Source organism: Dendrobates tinctorius, unplaced genomic scaffold, assembly GCF_039654945.1.
Source record: "Dendrobates tinctorius isolate UK_male_01 unplaced genomic scaffold, ASM3965494v1 ptg000030l, whole genome shotgun sequence".
NCBI classification, from domain to species: Eukaryota; Metazoa; Chordata; class Amphibia; order Anura; family Dendrobatidae; genus Dendrobates; species Dendrobates tinctorius.
Genome location: NW_027361698.1, coordinates 21,527,049 through 21,548,704, shown reverse-complemented (window position 1 = coordinate 21,548,704; position 21,656 = coordinate 21,527,049). Strand labels below are relative to the sequence as shown.

Sequence of the window (21,656 nt, the reverse complement as noted above, 5' to 3'; positions counted from 1 at the left end):
AAATTTATGGTGGCAACACTTCTGGCCATGACAGTATGTATGTATGTGTGTGTGTGTATATATATATATATATATATATATATATATATATATATATATATATATATACATATATATATATATATATATATATATATATATATAATATTTGGTTTGTAATGTTTTCATTTCCTATTATGTCCCGATGTTGCCGTATCCCAGAATTCAAAGCGGAGGAAGTTCACCGACCACCATATTGGGACACCCAAGTGATGGGTGTCTCAATATGGAAACTACTGCTGGTACCAACGTATTGCATGGTAACACCAGTACCACACCGTCCCACCATACACACACTCTATATGCCGTACGCACCACACACACTCACACACATTCACACTCATACACTCACACACTCACATTCACAGTCACACTCACTTAAACTCACACACACTCACATTCACACACTCACATTCAAGCAGCCTCTTGCGCGGTACCACCAGCGGAACACTGTTGCACTGCGCCTGCGCAAATTCCGCGCAGGACCAATGAATCATTCGGCTGATCCCGGCGGCAGATGCGCGACATGTCTACAGGCAGAGGAAGCCGGTCACATTAAAGTGGTTTTCCCACGAACGAAAGTTCATTTTAAAAATTGTCTGTGTCTGACCGTGTACGGAGCATACCACATCTCCTGGGCAGGGGAAGAAGCAAAAGACAAAACTGACATTACAGCAGGGGATCACCAAGGATTCATTTTGTGAGGTAAAATATTTCACTGACTTTTTAAACAATATTTTACCTCATTAAATGTATCCTTTGCAATCTCCTGCTGTAATGTCAGTATTGCCTATTGCTTCCTCCCCTGCCCAGGAGCTGTGGTATGTTCTGTACACGGTCAGACACAGACAATTTTTAAAATGAACTTTCGTTCGTGGGAAAACCCCTTCAAATAGCTGTGCACTGACTGTTTAGTGATGGGCTACACAGATCAAACAAGAGATAACATAAGAGGAGAAGGCAGCAGATGAGGGAGAGAAAGCGCATAGGGGTGAGACAGACAGAGCACAGGGGGGAGACAGCTCAAACAGGACAGCACATGGGGTAGGAGACAGCAGATAAGGGGGATAGCACATGGGGTAGACAGGTCAAAGAAGTGAGCACAGACTGGAGAAGTCAGCATATGGGGAAAGAGAGATTGGATAGGTGGGTGAGCACATGGCTGGGAGAGATTCTCAACACTGCAAAGCCTCCCCCATCATGACATTACCGCCCTCCCGATGCGACAGCATCGGGCCTCCATCTATTGTATATATAAATATACTGTGTATGTGTGTGTGTGTGTGTGTGTATATATATGCAAAAAACAATGCTTTATCACCATACCACCGAACAAAAAGTGCAATAACACGCGTTCAAAAAAGCGGATATAAATAAACATGGTACCACTGAAAACATCATCTTGTCCCGCAACAAACGAGCCGCCATACAGCATCCTCAGTGAAAAAATAAAAAGTTATAGCTCGCAGAATAAAGCGATGCAAAAATAATTTTTTATATAAAATTGTTTTTATTGTATAAAAGCGCGAAAACATAAAAAAAAATAAATGAGGTATCGCTGTAATCGTACTGAAGAATAAAGCTGCTTTATCAATTTTACCACACGTGGAACAGTATAAATGCCCCCCAAAAGAAATTCATCAATTGCTGGTTTTTGTTCATTCTGCGTACCAAAAATCGGAATAAAAAGCGATCAAAAAATGTCATGTGCCCGAAAATGGTACCAATAAAAACGTCAACTCGTCCTGCAAAAAATAAGACCTCACATGACTCTGGGGGCCAAAATATGGAAAAATTATAGGTCTCAAAATGTGGTGATGCAGAAACCTATTTTTTGCAATAAAAAGCGTCTTTTACCGTGTGACATCTGCCAAGCATAAAATCCCACTATAAATAGTAAATCAAACCCCCTTTATCACCTCCTTAGTTAGTAAAAAATAATAAAATAAAAAAAGTATTTATTTCCATTTTCCCTTTAGGGTTGGGATTAGGGGTGTTAGGGTTGGGATTAGGGTTAGGGGTATGTTGGGGTTACGGTTGGTATTAGAATTGGGGGGGTTTACATTGTTTGGGCACATCAGGGGCTCTCGAAACGCAACATGGCGTCTGATCTCAATTACAGCCAATTCTGCGTTGAAAAAGTAAAACGGTGCTCCTTCCCTTCCAAGCTCTGCAATGGGCCCAAACAGTGGTTTACCCCCACATATATGGGGTATCAGCCTACTCAGGACAAATTGCACAACAACTTTTAGGGTCTAATTTCTCCTGTTACACTTGGGAAAATAAAAAATAAATTGGGGGCGTAAAGATCATCTTTGTGGGAAAAAAAAGATTTTTTTTTATTTTTACAGCTCTACATTATAAACTTCTGTGAAGCACTTGGGGGTTCAAAATGCTCACCACACATCTAGATAAGTTCTTTAGGAGGTCTACTTTGCAAAATGGTGTCACTCTTGGGGGGTTTCCACTGTTTAAGCATATAAGGGGCTCTCCAAACGAAACCGTCAATTCCGGCCAATTTTGCATTGTAAAGTCGAACGGCGCTCCTTCCCTTCCGAGTTCTGCCATGTGCTCAAATAGTGGTTTACCTGCATATATGGGGTATCGACGTACTCAGGACAAATTGTACAACAACTTTTTCGGTCCAATTTCTCTTGTCACCCTTGGTAAAATAAAGTAAATTTTCTGTGAAACAAAGTTAAATGTTCATTTTTTTTAAACATTCCAAAAATTCCTGTGATGCACCTGAAGGGTTAATAAACTTCTTGAATGTTGTTTTGAGCACCTTGAGGGGTGCAGTTTTAGAATGGTGTCACTTTTGGGTATTTTCTTTTGGGTATTTTCTGGTGTTAGAAAAATGAGAAATCACTGGTCAACTTTTAACCCTTATAATTTCCTAACAAAAAAAAATTGGTTCCAAACTTGTACTGATGTAAAGTAGATATTTGGGAAATGTTATTTATTAACTATTTTGTGACATATTTCTCTGTTTTAAGGGCATGAAAATTCAAAGTTGGAAAATTTTCAAAATTTTTGCCAAACTTCCGTTTTTTCACAAATAAACGCAAATAATATCAAAGAAATTTTACCACTATTATGAAGTACAATATGTCAGGAGAAAACATTGTCAGAATCACCAGGATTCATGGAAGTATTCCAGAGTTATTACCTCATAAAGGGACAGTGGGCAGAATTGTAAAAATTGGGCCGGTCATTAACGTGCAAACCACCCTTGGGGGTAAAGAGGTTAATTAAGAACAATAACGGAGTCTGTGTCATTTTTTTCAAATAAAGGACTTCATTCTGGCTGTGTCTTTTTTCCTCCTTCAGAACTATAGGATTAGTAATGGGTAGGTGACAAAGGTGACATTAACCCCTTATTACCCCATATACCTCCACTACACGACAGTGGGAAGAGAGAGGCTAAGTGCCGAATTTGGCGCATCTTAGTGATGCGCCATTTATGGGGCGGCTGTGTGCTGGTGTTTGTAGCCGGGGGGCAATATTCTTGGCCCCTTTTTTGCAGGGCTGTGGAGTCGGTAAGCCAAACCTGCGACTCCGACTCCTCATTTTCCCTTACACGGACTCCACGACTCCGACTCCCACATATATTGCTTATATTTAAGTGATAAACTTATTGTCGTACAATGGGAACATCAGACATTTAATCATTTTTATGATCTAATAAGCAAGATATTTAGATAGAATATAATATATATTTATTGGAATACAACTTTAGAACACAAAAAACTGTAATAAATTGTAAATATGTTATACAATATATAACACTATGTAATAAACTATGTAAGTGGCAAAAAACAGTTTTCAACAAAATCATACTAAATAACATTTGTGCAGTCTGAGTTTGTTCTAAGAAATAAATTGCCTCCATCAGATCCTCCTTCATAGATGACCTCAAATCTGACCTAATAATTTTAAGACAAGAGAACAACCTCTCTACACTAACTCGGGTTGGAGGCAAAGCCGTAACCACATGGGCAACATTTCTAACAATTTCCGGGTATAAATTAATTGCCTCATGCACAGTCAGTTTTGATGAACGGTTGAATTTTTCTATTTCTTTGAGAGCAAGTGAAACATTTTGCTGAAATATGGTCAGTCTGCTTGCTATAGAAGAGGGAGTGAAATCTTTTTCCTTGTGGCAACACTTTGACAAGTATTTAGATGACATGGAGCAGGCAAAGTCAAGCGCCTCATGTGATGAGGATGAAGATATGGCAGCAGTAGCACTGTCAGGACCCAAATCCTCTTGCGCCTGGCAGTCCTCCTGTAGGCCACTCATCCTAACTGCTACCTCAGTCAGAGCTTCTTTTCCTTTAGTAAGCTGTTGATCATCAAGCAGTATACGATGACTTGGGTCCACATAAACAGGTGCCAGAAAAATCTTATTTTCCAATAGCTGTGTCTCTCTCCGTTTTATTGTAGAAGATATGCCATCTGCGATTAAACCTCCTCTTTGGGACAGGCAAAATAGCAAGTTCTTCCACTCCCTTATGAAAATGCCAGGAGTTAAATCCTCAGCTTGTAATTTTTTAGTCACGGTAAATGGGTGATTAAGCAATTCCTACACTTTAGCCACCTGTGTCCATTGACCTTCATTTAGGGTGACCTGAGGGTTCGTCATATCTATAAGAAACGTTTTTAGTTCAAACAATCAATCATTAAATAGGTGCTGCCCCACCGAGTGGCTTGATCGACAATTGCCCCTTTCCCAGCACGTCTTTTCAAGATGGAATCAATTTTAGGGGTTCTGGTGGCAATAACCAATTTCCTCACTTTTCCAATCCGATTTCCAGCATGTCCCTCTTGCAGACTATCTCTTATTGCCAGCTGCAGCATGTGCACAACACAGCGCATGTGATGAATATGAAAGTGTTTTGAAGCAGCTTCAAAAAGATCATCTATTTCTAAAGTATAATTTTGCTGTTCTTCTGTTGTAATATCTGTTTGTTCCTCAGTTACATGAACAGCACTGTGGCCTTCCATCTCAAACATACTGAATCCTAAATTTTCTTCTAGCTATTGTTCATTACTCTTATTCATCAGTTTAATTGTACTTATAATTTTTGAAGCATTGTCCGTTACAATAGCAAGAACCTGTTCTTGTGTGAATGTAGCCTTAGATCAGGAATAGAACATCCATTTATAGGACATTTCATAACTTTCCCAAATTCCTCTGAAAAAATATTCAGCACATTCTGCATTGAACTACTGTACCCAATTTATTATATATTTTAGGAGTCGGAGTGGGTCCATTTTATACTGACTCCACCAAAATGAGCACCGACTTCACGACTCCGGCTCCAACTCCACAGCCCTGCTTTTTTGGCTATGAATATCAGCCCGCAGCTGTCTGCATAGCCTTTTCTGGCTATAAATTATAGGGGGACCCAATGTCATTTTTTTGGGTGTCCACCTATCTTAATAGCCAGTAAAGGCTAAATATACAGCTGCGGGCTGATATTCACAGTCTGGGATGATCTGTGGATATTAACCCCTTCCCAGGCTATAAAGATCGGCCCCTAGCCATCGACTTTCACGGGAGCCCACGCAATTATTTTCCAAAAAAGAAATATTTATTAATGAAGTACAGGTCCCCTAATTTGCACGCATACTATACTAGTTGTATTGATCACTGACATCTATATATCTACCTATTCTACATCTATTTAGTGTATATAAACCATGTCTCCTATCCTGTCGACTCCTGCATTGTTTTTGCAGAAGCCGGCAAATGAATTAGCTGCTTTTCTTCTATCTTTCTGTGTAATATAAATATATACTAACAGTTGAGAGGCACGGGAAGAGGTGCGGGGATCCATGCCGTCAGTCCCCGCACCCAGAACGCGATCACGGCATGATCACGCAGGAGATGCTGAAATATCAGCACCTCCCGTCCGATCAGTGCAGGAGCTCAGCGCTGCCAGTGGCTGAGCTTCTGCACTAATAGCCAGCAGCGGTGTCGTTGCCCCACCCCTGGCTGTTAACCCCCTGATTGCTGCGATCAAGCTCGATTGCTGCGTTCAGGAGGGAGGCAGAGGGTTGGGAGCTCCCTCTGCCTTCTGATCGGCATCCCCATGACGTCATCGCTGGGCCCAATCTCTGCCATGATGACCCAAAAATGACATCAATAAAAAAGTCAGCTTGTCCTGCAAAAAACAAGCCCTCACATGACTGTCGGCCAAAATATGGAAATAAGGAAAAATTATAGCTCTCAAAATCTGGTGATGCAAAAACATCTTACAAAAAAAAGTGTCTTTTAGTGTGTGACAGCAGCCAAACATAAAAAAGGATATAAATCTGGGATGTCTGTAATCGCGCTGACACGAAGAATAAAGTCGCCTAATCACTTATATCGCATGAGGAACGGCATAAAAAAAAATAAAACCAATTCTTCACGTTTTGTGGATTTGTTCATTCTGCCTCAACAACTTTTGGGGTCCAATTTTTCCTGTTATCCTTGGGGGGAAAAAAATTGGGGGCAGAAAAATCATTTTTGTGGAAAAAATATGCTTTTTTTTTTTTTTTCAATTATCTATTCATATATCTATCTATAAATATATATTTTTGGGCGATGATAGTTATATCTATACATATATATCTATAGGAGCATGGAGAGAGGCGGGAAGGCTGCGCGGGACGCCGGAAGGTGAGAATAACAATATTTTTTTATTTTAATTCTATTTTTTACAGGGATATGGTACCCAGAGCCCGGAGGACAGTCTCCTCTCCTCCGGACCGTGGGTACCATCCGAAAATGTTCTGCTTTTTGCATGGTGGGCACAGCCACATGCGGAAAGTAAGCAGAACAATGCATTCCTATGGGTGCGGGATCGCCGCGATTCCGCTAAATTAATGAGCATGCTGCGTTTTTTTTTACTGCGAAGCGATTCCACCGCGGGAAAAAACGCAGCATTAGCACAGCATTGCGGAATCCCATAGGATTGCATGGGATGCTTATTTTTCGTGTTTTTGCGGCAAAATCGCGGGTTTAAAACCGCCGCGAAAACGCAAAAAAATCGACTTGTGAACGCAGCATTAGCCTCTCTCTTCACACTGCCTTGTAGTGGTGGCATATGGGGTAATAAGGGGTTAATAACACCTTTGTATTGTCAGGTGACATTAAACCCGGTTAGTAATGGAGAGGCATCAATAAGACACCTATCCATTACTAATCCTATAGTTGTTAAGGGTTAAAAAAAGACAGCCAGAAAAAAGTCTTAATGAAATAAAACACTACACAGTTTTGCCATCTTTATTATACGCCTAATCCATGCGACGCCCTCAATCTCCTGAAAAAAAAAATACTCCCTGTTCCGACACAGTCTATTTAACCCTTTCGCGCCAGAGCCTGTTTTTTGCCTTCGTAACCGGGCCAATTTCTTCAAATCTGACCACTGTCACTTTATGAGGTTATAACTCTAGAACGCATCAATGGATCCTGGTGATTCTGACTTTCTTTTCTCGTGACATATTGTACTTCATGATAGTGGTAACACTTCTTTCATATGACTTGTGTTTATTTGTTAAAAGAATGGAAATTTGGCGAAAATTTTGAAAATGTCACAATTTTCAAAGTTTTAATTTTTATACCCTTAAATCCGAGAGTGATAGCTCACAAAATAGTTAATAAATAACATTTCCCACATGTCTACTTTACATCAGCACAATTTTGGAAACAATTTTTTTTTTTGTTAGGAAGTTATAAGGGTTAAAATTTGACCAGCGATTTCTCATTTTTACAACAAAATTTTCAAAACCATTTTTTTAGGGACCACCTTACATTTGAAGTGAGTTTGGGGGATCAATATGACAGAAAATACCCAAAAGTGACACCATTCTAAAAACTGCACCCCTCAAGGTACTCAAAACCACATTTAAGAAGTTTATTAACCCTTCAGGTGCTTCACATGAATTAATGGAATGTGGAAGAAAAAAATAAACATTTACTTTTCTTTCACAAAAATTTTCCTTTAGACCTAATTTTTTTTTTACTTTCGCAAGGGTAATAGGAGAAAATGGACTATAAATTTTGTTTTGAAATTTCTCCTGAGCATGCCAATACCCCATATGTGGGAGAATACTATTGTATGGGCGCATGGCAGGGCTTGAAAGGGAAGGAGCGCCATTTGACTTTTGGAATGCAAAATTTGCTGGAATCGATTGCGGACACCATGTTGCGTTTGTAGAGCCCCCGACGTGTCTAAACAGTGGAAACCTCCAACAAGTGACACCATTTTGGAAACTAGACCCCTCAAAGAAAATAATTTAGATGTCTGGTGAGCACCTTGAACCTCCAGGGACTTGAAAGAATTTTATAATATTGAGCCGTCAAAATTAAAAAAAAAACATTTCTACCACAAAAAAATGCTATTTTAGCCCCCACTTTTTTATTTTCATAAGAGTAGCAAGAAAAAATAGACCCCAAAATTTGTTGTGGAATTTCTCCTGAGTATGCCAATGCCCAGTATGTGGTCGAAAACTACTGTCTGGGAGCACGGCAGGCCATGAAAGGGAAGGCGCGCCATATTACAGTTCAGGATCCCCCTTCAAGTGACCCCAGTTTGGAAATTAAACCCCTTTAGGAATTTATGTACAAGTGTAGTGATGATTTTGACTCCATAATTGTTTTCCAGAAACAAGCAGCAGTGGATGTTGTGGAGTTAAAAATGCAAACTGCCGTTGTAGTGACCAGTACGTTGCAGTCACCAGTACGTTATGCCCATCCCGTGCTTCTGGATACATGCACCCATAAATTAGGCGGGCCCTCATCACTACAGAAATGCCAAACGTGGATGATATATGTGGTTTAGGTACACTGTGGGGCTCAGAAGGGAGGGGGGCTTTTGAATTTGGGAGGGCAAAATTTCTTTTGGCAGATGAGAAGCCATTTCGCTTTTCCAGATCCTTTGTGCTACCAGTAACGTGGAAGCCCCCTATATTTTTGTTAACAGATGATGGACCTGAGTGAGGACTTGCTTTTTTTGTGGAATGAGTTGAAGCTTTTATTGCGAACATTTTACATAACGTTTGGGATCACATTTATCCGGTGCTCTTCGCTGATCACTTACTTTGGGGTTTCTATCTAAATCTCTGAGTGACGTGACGGATGAAACCCCCAATCCATTCAATATAATGAGGCAGCAGAGTTACTCAGGACTCCGTCTGGCCTCACTAAAAAACGCTTTTTATTGCGAAAACTAGTTTTGCATCATATTTTGACAGCTATAATTTTTCCATATTTCAGCCGACAGAGTCACGTGACGACTTGTTTTTTGCGGGACTAGCTGACGTTTTGTTTTTATTGGTACCATTTTCGGGCACATGAAAATTTTTGATCTCTTTCTATTCCCATTTTTGGGAGACAGAATGATCAAACACCAGGAATTCAGGAGTTTGTTTTTTTTTTAAATTACGTTCTCTGTGTAGTAAAATTGAAAAGGCAGCTTTATTCTTCGGATCAGTATGATTACAGTGATACCACAGTTATATTTTTTTTCTATGTTTTGCCGCTTTTTCACAATAAAAAACTATTTTATAGGAAAAATAATTGTTTTTACATCAATTTATTCTGAAAGCTATAACTTTTTTATCTGTTGGAGCTGTATGGTGGCTTGATTTTTGCGGGACAAGATGACGTTTTCATCGCTACCATTTTTATTTTGATATGACTTTGTGATCGCGTTGTATTCTACTTTTTGCGTGGCTGCATGATGAAAAAGCAAAGGTTTTTCCTCCTTTTTTTTTTCTTTTTACGATGTGCACCGAAGGCGTGAACAAGTGTGACCGTTTTATCGGTTGGCTCGATCCGGATGCGGCGATACCAAATATGTGTACTTAATTTGTATTTAAAAATATATATATACGGTATGTATTTATTGGTTTAATATTTTTCTTTTTTTTTTAATTTATTTTGTGATTTTTTTTTTAATAGTTTAAAAACATTTTTTTTTTACTTTTTTTTACTTTTTTACTTAGTCCCTGTATGGGACTTCAAGTTTTATTTGCCTGATCACTGGTCTCTTACAATGCAATACATACTGTATGTATTGAATTTCAAGAGACCTGTCAGTGCTGCACAGGCAGATCGCTTGCTAGACTCAGCTGCAGTCTAACAAGCCACTGCAGCAGGCAGACCCGGAAGTCATCGCGTGACCTCCGGCTGCCAGGACAACGCAGATTTGATCACTGGGGGAGTCGGAAATGTGAGTATAGCAGGGGTCTCCTCCTGCTATCTTCTAAATGTTGCAATCGTGGCATCTAGAAGATAGCAAAGGATTAACATCATTGGGACCTGATCTAATCAGGTCCCGATGATGTCACCTGTCGGAGCAACGGCTCTGCACATGAATTGCAGCGCTCGCAGGACCCAGGGGTTCCTGAGCGCTGCAAGACCACCCACCGTAGACAAACGTTGGCGCTGCACAAAGCCCAGCTAGCGCCGATGTATATCTACTGTGGGCGGTCACGAAGAGGTTAATAACGAGTGTCCCATGACAATCTCCCCTGTAGAACATGTCACTGCTCTACAGGGCCTCCCACATGCACTGACAGGAGACAGCGGCTCCTGCAGTGCATTACTGAGGTTACCTGAGTTCTGGCTTTCACTTTACAGCAATGCTGCTTGAGAATTAGTGTTAGGTTTACGGGACCTCTTTCCCGGCAGCGGAGGGATACAACACGGAGGATTACCTCCGCTTCTCAGTTCATCGCAGGAGCCCCTGTAGAGCACTTGACATCACCAGTGTTCTACACGGGAGATTGTCGTGGGACACTCGTTATTAAATGGACTACGGTGCAAAGGTAATGTATAGGTTGGTTTATTTTATTTTTGGTTACAGGAGATTGAGGGCTTTGGGGAATAGGAGATTGGTAAGTATGTACTCTATGCTATATGTTGCATGTACTGTCTGTAATGTATATGTACTGTATGTTCTGTATGTTTCTGGTTTTTTTTTTACACTTGACATGCATTGTCTGATGGGACTAATCTACCATCATCGGCAATGCAGTAGTCCCAGCAGACAATGGCTGCTTACACAGAAGACATGCACACACAGAGACACGCACACAGTCTCCGCCCACACACTTCCCTCCTCCCGATCTGCAGCGTTTCTAGCACCCACATCTGCAGCAAATCCGCAGATCTTTTTTACATCTGCGGTTTTGCTGCTGCCGTGTCTGACTCAATGGAAGTCAATGGGTGCAGAAGCGCTGCAGATTCGCAAAAAGAATTGACATGCTTTGGGGAAAAAAATGCTGCATTTCTGCTCAGATTTTTCCACAGCATGTGCGCAACAAATCTCCATTTCCCATAGATTTACATTGGCTGTGCACTACACTGCGGATTTGGTGCCACCAAAAACGCTGCAGATCCGCATCTAAATCTGCAACGTGTGCACACAGCCTTAGTGTTAGAAAAGCAGAGTCCCTCCCTCTAGTGACCCCATTTTTTTAAATTATACCCCTTGGTAATTTATGTACAGGTGTAGTGATAATTTTGACTCCATGTGTGTTTTCCAGACACCAGCAGCAGTGAACGTTGCTGAGTGAAAATTGCAAACTGCCGGTGTAGTGACCAGTACGGTGTAGTGACTAGTACCTTATATAGTGACCAGTACCTTATAGTGACCAGTGCATTATGCCCAGATCTTGCTTCTGGAGATGATACAGAAATGTCAAACGTGTGGATGTTATATGTTGTTTAGGCACGCTGGGGCTCAGAAGGGAGGGCGCATTTGGATTGGGAGAGAAGAATTTGCTGAATATCTTTTGGAGCGTAAGAAGCTATTTTGCTTTTCCAGAGTCTTTGTACTACCAGTTACGTAGAAGTCCCTTATATTTCCGCTAAAAGATGATGGACCTGAACAGGGACTTGCTTTTTTTGTGGATTGAGTTTAAGCTTTTATTGGAAACGTTTTATGTAATCTTTGGGATTACATTTATCCTAGAATCTACGCTGAGCACTTGCATTGGGGTTTCCATCTAAATCTCTGATTGTCATGATTCAGATGAAACCCCCACAAGGGATCCATTCATTATAATGAGGCAGCATAGTTACTCTTGACTCCGTCTGGCCTCTGTTCAGTGGTGTCCTTCTTTTCACAAGTGCAGCAAACGACATTGGATCACCATGGCAACAATCGGGACCCCGCAATGACGTCGCAATGTCTTTGATCCAAGGGCAGAGAGGCTTTCTTCCCTCTGCCTGCTCACGAAATGGTGCGGGACCCGCACGGAATGCCAGTTGTCAGCTGTCAGAATCAGCTGACACGCAGTGGCAGTTGAGCGCACACAGATCAGTAAGTACCAGGCCACCTGGTACAAGTGAAAAAGGTCACTTTGCAAAGTCGACCTTACTGCGACAATCAAGTCGCAAAAAAGTCCAGTGCATTGGGACTTCTTTTGACTTGCTTGTCAAGGTCGCAGTACCCTCAGGATCGATATGCGACCCCATTCACTTGTATGCCTCTGTGCAGGGCTGGTTTTAGGCAAAGTGGGGCCCTAGGCAAAGTTTAAAATGGGGCCCCAAATGCTAACATATTGCACATCACAGAAGCATTTCGATTGTATTTACATACGCTGAGTTCAGGCCGCTAAACGAGTGTGATCGACAAAATTGAAGAAGTCGTTCAACACTTGTTTCCCGGCCTCTTTCCACCATCTGAGAAAGAATGATGGGAACAGAATGATCACTAATGGATCACTAAGGGTATGTGCACACATTGCAGTTTTTGCTGCGGATCTGCAGCAGATTTGGTCCTGCGGATCCGCAGAGGTTTCCATGCGGTTTACAGTACCATGTAAACCTATGGAAAACCAAATCCGCCGTGCACATGCTGCGGAAAATTCAGCGCAAATTTGCTGCGGTTTATTTTCCGCAGCATGTTTACTTCTTTTATGCGGAACCACAGCTGCAGTGTACGTTCCGGGACATACAAATCAATCAATCTCTCATCCGCACTGCCAAACCGCACTAGAAACTGCATCAAATCCGCTGTACATATGCTAGGAATCCGCAGGAAAAATGCATGTGTCTTACCCTGCGGTTTCTGCCAAGAGATATTGATTCTCTGCAGAAAAAGCCGCAGACTAATCCGCAACATGTGCACACACCCTATCAGATCACCATACAATATCACGTTATCAGCAGCACATCTACAGTTTACACCCCATAGTCCTCCATATAATATAATCTGGCCCATAGTCCTCCATATAGTATAATACACTCCTCATAGCCCTCCATATATTAAAATACACTGCTCAGTCCTCCATATAGTATAATACACTCTTCATTGTTCTCCATATAGTATAATGCACCGCCATAGTCACCCATGTAGTACAATTCACTTCCCATAGCATAATGCACCCCATAGTTCTTCATATAGTGTATTCTCCATAGTCTTCGATACAGTATAATGCAGCCCACATATAGCATAATGCAGCCACCCAATAGAGCATAATGCAGCCACCCAATAGAGCATAATGCAGCCACCCAACAGAGTATAATACAGCCCCGCCATATAATGTAACCCCCATAGAATATAATGCAGCCACCCCTTAGAGAATAATGCAGCTACCCCAGAGTATAATGCAGCCACTCCACAGAATATAATGTAACCCCCCATAGAATATATTGCAGCCCCACCCCCATATAGTATAATGCAGCCCCTCCATAGAATATATGGCAACCCCCTCATAGGATATAATGCAGCCCCTTATATAGTATAATATAGCCCCTCCATAGAATACAATGTAGCCCTCCTCATATAGTATAATGCAGCCCCCATCAAATATAATAAATACAATACAGCCCCCCCCATAGAATATAATGTAGCCCCAAATAGAATAGAATACAGCCCACCTCACCATAGAATGTAATGTAGCCCCCCCATATTATATAACACAGCCTCCCCCTATAGAATATAATGTAAAATTTACCCCCCATGGTATATAACACAGCCGCATAGTATATAGCCCAGCACCACATGGTATATACCCCAGCACCACATGGTATACAGCCCAGCACAGCATGGTATATAGCCCCCCCAAAATGGTATAATACAGCCCAGCATGGTATAATACAGCCCACCATGGTATACAGGCTGTATACCATGCTGGGCTGTATAATACAGCCCAGCATGGTATAATACAGCCCAGCATGGTATAATACAGCCCAGCATGGTATATAGCCCCCCCAGAATGGTATAATACAGCCCAGCATGTTATATAGCCCCCCCAGAATGGTATAATACAGCCCAGCATGGTATATAGCCCCCCAGAATGGAATAATACAGCCCAGCATGGTATATAGCCCCCCAGCATGGTATAATACAGTCCAGCATGGTATAATACAGCCCAGCAGGTATATAGCTCCTCCAGAATGGTATAATACAGCCCAGCATGGTATAATACAGCCTGTATACCATGCTGGGCTGTATACGATGGTGGGCTGTATAATACATCCCAGCATGGTATAATACAGCCCAGAATGGTATAATACAGCCCAGCATGGTATATAGCCCCCCTCCAGAATGGTATAATACAGCCCAGCATGGTATATAGCCCCCCAGCATGGTATAATACAGCCCAGCATGGTATAATACAGCCCAGCATGGTATATAGCCCCCCAGAATGGTAAAATACAGCCCAGTATGGTATACAGCCCCCCCCAGAATGGTATAATACAGCCCAGCATGGTATATAGCCCCCCAGAATGGTATAATACAGCCCAGCAAGGTATAATACAGCCCAGCATGGTATATAGCCCCCCCCAGAATGGTATAATACAGCCCAGAATGGTATATAGCCCCCCCAGAATGGTATAATACAGCCCAGCATGGTATATAGGCCCCCCAGAACGGTATACTACATCCCAGCACGGTATAATACAGCCCAGCATGGTATATAGCCCCCCCAAAATGGTATAATACAGCCCAGCATGGTATAATACAGCCCAGCATGATATATAGTCCCCCCCCCAGAATGCTATAATACAGCCCAGCATGGTATAATACAGCCCAGCATGATATATAACCCCCCCCAGAATGCTATAATACAGCCCAGCATGGTATAATACAGCCCAGCATGGTATATAGTCCCCCCAAAATGGTATAATACAGCCCAGCATGATATATAGCCCCCCCAGAATGGTATAATACAGCCCAGCATGGTATAATACAGCCCAGCATGGTATATATTCTCCCATGGTATATAACACAGCCGCATAGTATATAGCCCAGCACCACATGGTATATACCCCAGCACCACATGGTATACAGCACAGCATGGTATATAGCCCACCATGGTATAATACAGCCCACCATGATATAATACAGCCCACCATGGTATACAGGCTGTATACCATGCTGGGCTGTATAATACAGCCCAGCATGGTATAATACAGCCCAGCATGGTATAATACAGCCCAGCATGGTATATAGCCCCCCAGAATGGTATAATACAGCCCAGCATGGTATATAGCCCTCCAGAATGGTATAATACAGCCCAGCATGGTATATAGCCCCCAGCATGGTATAATACAGTCCAGCATGGTATAATACAGCCCAGCAGGTATATAGCTCCCCCAGAATGGTATAATACAGCCCAGCATGGTATAATACAGCCTGTATACCATGCTGGGCTGTATACGATGGTGAGCTGTATAATACATCCCAGCATGGTATAATACAGCCCAGAATGGTATAATACAGCCCAGCATGGTATATAGCCCCCCTCCAGAATGGTATAATACAGCCCAGTATGGTATACAGCCCCCCCAGAATGGTATAATACAGCCCAGCATGGTATATAGCCCCCCAGAATGGTATAATACAGCCCAGCAAGGTATAATACAGCCCAGCATGGTATATAGCCCCCCCAGAATGGTATAATACAGCCCAGAATGGTATATAGCCCCCCCAGAATGGTATAATACAGCCCAGCATGGTATATAGCCCCCCCAGAACGGTATACTACATCCCAGCACGGTATAATACAGCCCAGCATGGTATATAGCCCCCCCAAAATGGTATAATACAGCCCAGCATGGTATAATACAGCCCAGCATGATATATAGCCCCCCCCCCAGAATGCTATAATACAGCCCAGCATGGTATATAGTCCCCCCAAAATGGTATAATACAGCCCAGCATGATATATAGCCCCCCCAGAATGGTATAATACAGCCCAGCATGGTATAATACAGCCCAGCATGGTATATAGCCCCCCCAGCATGGTATAATACAGTCCAGCATGGTATATAGCCCCCCCCCCCAGAAAGGTGTAATACAGCCCAGCATGGTATAATGCGGCCCAGCATGGTATGATACAGCCGAACATGGTATAATACAGCCCAGCATGGTATATAGCCCCCCAGCATGGTATGATACAGCCGAGCATGGTATATAGTCCCCCCAGAGTGGCCCCACAGTCCAGTACTCACACTAAAAAAAAAAAAAAAAATCCTCACCTTCTCCTCGTGCCTGCGCTGCTGGCTGCTCCTGTCTCCTCCTGCTCTGTCTGGCTCACAGTGAGAGTGCGATGACGTCAAAGGCAGAGCGGGGAATGATGGGAGAGGGAGCGTCAGCTGACGCTCTCTCCTCAATCACTGCCTCCTTCAATGCGGCGGCGGCGGGAGTTGGCGCTGGGGGCAGGCGGGCCCCCCTGCCTCACAGGGGCCCCATAGCGCCTGTGTGATGAGGAGCGGGGGCCCTAGGCATCTGCCTGGTCTGCCTGCCCCGCCTCTGTGTTATAACAATGATACTAAGAACATTTTTGTAATGTAAAAGGTGTCGTGGTCAAATTCGCAGTGGTCGCCCCAGCCTAACTACAAAGCCACAATCTTAAGGCTCTGTTCATATATGTGTTATGCTCATTTCATCTGTCTCAAATTCGGCAGAGTAAATGGGCCACACATAAAAAAAAGTTTGAGCTGGCGGGCAGCATTCCTTTCAAACTTAATACACCTCGTACACACACGGCTCCGCTCCGTACACCTCGTACACACATGGCTCCTCTCCTTACACCTCGTACACACACGGCTCCTCTCCTTACACCTCGTACACACACGGCTCCGCTCCTTACACCTCGTACACACACGGCTCAGCTCCGTACACCTCGTACACACACGGCTCAGCTCCGTACACCTCGTACACACACGGCTCAGCTCCGTACACCTCGTACACACACGGCTCAGCTCCGTACACCTCGTAAACTACACACGGCTCAGCTCCGTACACCTCGTACACACATGGCTCAGCTCCGTACACCTCGTATACTCCACACGGCTCCGCTCCGTACACCTCGTACACACACGGCTCTGCTCCGTACACATTGTACACACACGGCACCGTACACCTTGTACACATGGCTGCGCTCCATACACTTTGTGCACACACAGCTCCGCTCAATACACACACGGCTCTGCTACATCCACCCTGTAAACCCCTCCTGACCCCACACACAAACTTACCTTCATCCAGCACCATGACAACCAGAACAGACAGCAGCATCCTGCATACACTGAGGCCCCTGATCATGTGACGCCTGACTCCTCCCCCTCCTGTGACCTCATCCCAGGTCCTGTGCAGTGTGTGCACACAGAACAGCCATCGCGCGCTCCTGAATACGCGCCTTCCCCCTGCCTCAGGTAGTGAGACATGTGGTGCACTGCGGGCGTGTTTGAGACCTCTGATCTAGAGCTTCCAGTGATTTTAATGGCAAGAATAGCAAAGTCTCTAGTTCTATCACTACTGTCAAAATACCAGAAACTTGATGGAAACGTGACAGACTCTATCATAAGACAATATCCTTGGGATCTGTCTGAAAATGCATCCGGCACAGCTGTCATGACTCCAATATGAACTGAAGCCAAACCCAATTATAAGACAGAGTTCAATTACAGGAACAAAATATACAGGGTATCTATATACTGCAACATAAACCTCCATGGACAATTCCTATTAATGTGTATGTCAATAATACCGAAAATGATTGATTTTACAGCTATGGGTATGTGGTAACATGAGAACGTTTATTAGTCCTGGGTCACACTTGCTAGAAACTCGCACGAGTTTCACGTCTCAATACCCAGCACAGAGTGTGCGGCTTCATGTATTTCTATGCAGCTGAGCGCTCCGGTCCGAGTGCCAGCGGCAGTGCAGGGTATTGAGACGTGAGACTCATGCGAGCTTCTCGCAAGTGTTACCCCGGCCTTACAATGATACCTGTGCCAGAGAGAGTAAGAGGTTACTGTATGTGCCAATTTTTCTCTGGCAGAATGCCAATTATCACGTTTTGTCCATTATGATCCATGCATTTCCAATACCAATTATCAATTATTAGCCATTATGATCAATGCATTTCCAATACTAATTATCAGTTATTATCCATTGTAATTAAAGCATTTCCAGATAAAAAGAATCTCCTCTGCTAAACATGTTTTGGTCTTTCCATATATATCCCTAATGTTTTCACAAGTTCTAATTTCTGTTACATTCATAATGTATATGTGCTAACAATGGTCCAAAAGGGGGTATACTCCAGCACCAAAGGAAAGTAGTTAACGCGAACCTGCATTATAGAATGCTGTAACTAAGCCCTGAAAGGCAGTGGCCGTATCATATATCGGCGATAACTGCTGACAGGTTCCCTTTAAAACTTAGCTTTTTCTACCAGAAAGGCTTAAGCAGAATGGGTTTTATTTCATATGTGCACATTCTGCTCATTTTTTATCATATATGATTAAAGGCAAAGTTTTAAGTACTTTCCTTTGGTGCTGGAAAACATCCACTTTTGGGCCACTGGGAGCTCTTTGACCTGGAAGCCAGACCAGCGCATACTCTGTGCACCACAGTCAGACCAAAAACTGTCTACCCTGGAAGATTCTTGGGATACCTATCTCTAATACAGGAGTGGTGAGCTGAATTGACATTCTTTGTATTTTTTATATATATTTATGCTAACACCCTATTTTATTTCTTTTCTCATTTTTTTTTTCAGGAGATACTATTTTCATTATTCTTAGAAAACAGAAGCTCATCTTTCTTCACTGGTATCACCATATAACAGTATTACTTTATTCGTGGTACTCATACAAGGACATGGTAGCTGGTGGAGGTTGGTTTATGACCATGAACTATGGAGTGCACGCAGTAATGTATTCTTACTACGCCTTGCGTGCCGCTGGCTTTAGGGTATCCCGAAAATTTGCCATGTTGATCACGTTATCTCAGATCACTCAAATGATCATTGGCTGTGTGGTGAATTATCTGGTCTTCTCATGGATGCAGCAAGGACAATGCCCATCCCACGTACCCAACATTGTGTGGTCCTCCATCATGTACCTCAGCTACTTTGTGCTCTTCTGCCACTTCTTCTTTGAAGCATATATCACCAAAACCAGAAAAGCTGCCAAGGCTGATTAACCGTGGAACCTAATGCCAAGTCATACCTCAGGGTCATTGAAAATTAAAGGAAAAAAACACAACAGAATTTCGAGAAAGAAAATAATTCAAAGGCACAAAGAAAACCATATGTCAAGCACTTAGATCCTAGAGACAAAAATGTGTTAAATATATTTAATAATTGTCTTAAAGAAGTGAAGCTGATCTGTGCATTCTGCACTATCGGTATTTCTAAGAGCCATGGGACATAGACCGTTCAGTAGTAATCGGGTCACATGGGAGAAATACTATGTTTTCCATTAAAACCTCTGTTTTTACTACTGCCCAACACAAAAGATATTCGCGTAAAGTGGTATGTACTTCAAGGATACGTGAGGGTGAGCAAAAGGCTGTGTGAAGTAGAGTAGAACCTGTTTTGTAGAATAAGGATTAATATATTGGTTTAATGATATAAAGCGGACAAGGTAGAAGAAAAAAACACAATTGAACATTTAGGATGCTTGCCCAATGTTGTGTGTCATGTCCAGCTGCGGTTCTTTTTAATATGCAAACAAACCACTTGCCCAAGATGGTTGCTACAGTATTAATTCTAGACCTTAATTTTCGTACATATCCACTAGATCTTGTATCTAGCATTATTGATCGGACTTGTCCAGCTTCTCATTATGACAACTGTCATGGAGTGTACACTTATCGAATCCTCATCTGTCTCTGTGGAACTACCTGTGGACTAAAATAACAAATATGTCATAGGATGGGTGGATAGAAAATACTATTTACTAACGTCATTCAAATGTTTTGGTCTCCGGGACATTATAACAGTCTGGTTTATACATAGGTATAGCCAAAGCCTAAAATCAGTCATGCTTTCTATTTTTCTGAATGGTCAGATTTCTACTGCAGAGTTGTGCGCGTGAGTTCGTTAACACTGTGCTCTTGTATATGCTTATCGAGCAGTACAGAAAAGATTAAAGTGCCCTCTTCTGGTAAACATAGAGAATACAACTCAAAGGATCTTTGCTACAACCTAATGGTTTTTTTAATTAAACCTTCAAAATGGATTAACAATCCTCCTTTAACAATCTCAAACCATAATCCAAGCAACTTGTCTTACCTTCAGTCTCCTGTACTTTTCTATGTCCTTGTGCATTGGAAACAGGCCAACATGCGAATGGGTACCACTAAACCCCGGGTATGAAGCTTGAGGGCTCATGTTGTTGTAAAGCCATATTCTTCAGATCATAAAGTGTTCTGTCTGTTATAACGAAGTCCAGAAAAGCCAAATATGTGTACAATTTCCTAGTATTTCAAGGAAGCACTTAATGTAACTCGATGTTAAATGTTTTAATGTAGTCTTAATTGTATTAGATAGTTTAATATATTAGCAAATTAGAAGAGACAAAGGTTAGAGGCGGTACAGTAAATTATACGGTAATGACAAACCTGTAGGAAAAACATGCAGTCATCAGTGTACTACCCTGTGGTATATAGAAGCACCTTTCCTAGCTACTTCAAAAGCGTCTTTAATTTCCAGCAAAAGTGCAACACAAGGGATTTTTATTTTTATTTTTTTATTTAGCTTTAATGGTGCTGCCATCCATGCTGCTTTTTTTTATAATTAGTTTCCTGGTAGACATGGCAGAGGCGATCTAGTGTCCCATGTAGGGAAAAATTAAAAAAGAAAAAAAAAGTAATGTTTTCATGCATTTTGTTTGAATGGTTACTCAGAATGAAGAGGAGAACTTGCAGTTCACTATTGTAACAAACAATAAAGTTTACATTTATGTTAAAGTATTTGGAAGTGTTTTTTTCTTATAACAGACATAATTCTACTTAACAAATATGTTTACTAAATGTTTTCATTTATCTGATACAGAACTTGTGAAGCCAGCAATTAAAGGACATGTTCACATTTGCAACCAATTTTTTATTGCTTTGGTGCATCTAAACTAAATAAACTTTGTCAAATCTTAACGAAGAATCTTTCACTGTTTTGTGTACAGCTGCTATGTTGACCTACACTATATGGAACAAAAACCTAAAGAAATGAATGAGCCAGAATATAAGTTGGTCTGCACTATATGGAGAAAAGTATTGGGACCCACGCCTAAATCACTGAATTCAGATTTTTTTTTTTTTTCATTCTCATGGCCACAGGTGTATACAATTCAACATCTAGCCGTGTAAACC

At 42.0% G+C, this 21,656-nt stretch overlaps 1 protein-coding gene across 2 annotated transcripts in view; it reads left to right on the top strand.

Moving 5' to 3' along the window:
• Positions 1–21,447, top strand: part of ELOVL6 (ELOVL fatty acid elongase 6) — a 137,208-nt gene extending 115,761 nt beyond the window's left edge. For both annotated transcript variants that reach the window (XM_073571966.1, XM_073571967.1), the window contains exon 4: positions 19,063–21,447. In XM_073571966.1, the coding sequence (XP_073428067.1) occupies positions 19,063–19,487 (425 nt within the window). In that variant the 3' untranslated portion in view covers positions 19,488–21,447. The remainder of the gene's footprint in view (positions 1–19,062) is intronic.
• The last annotated feature ends 209 nt before the right edge of the window (positions 21,448–21,656 follow it).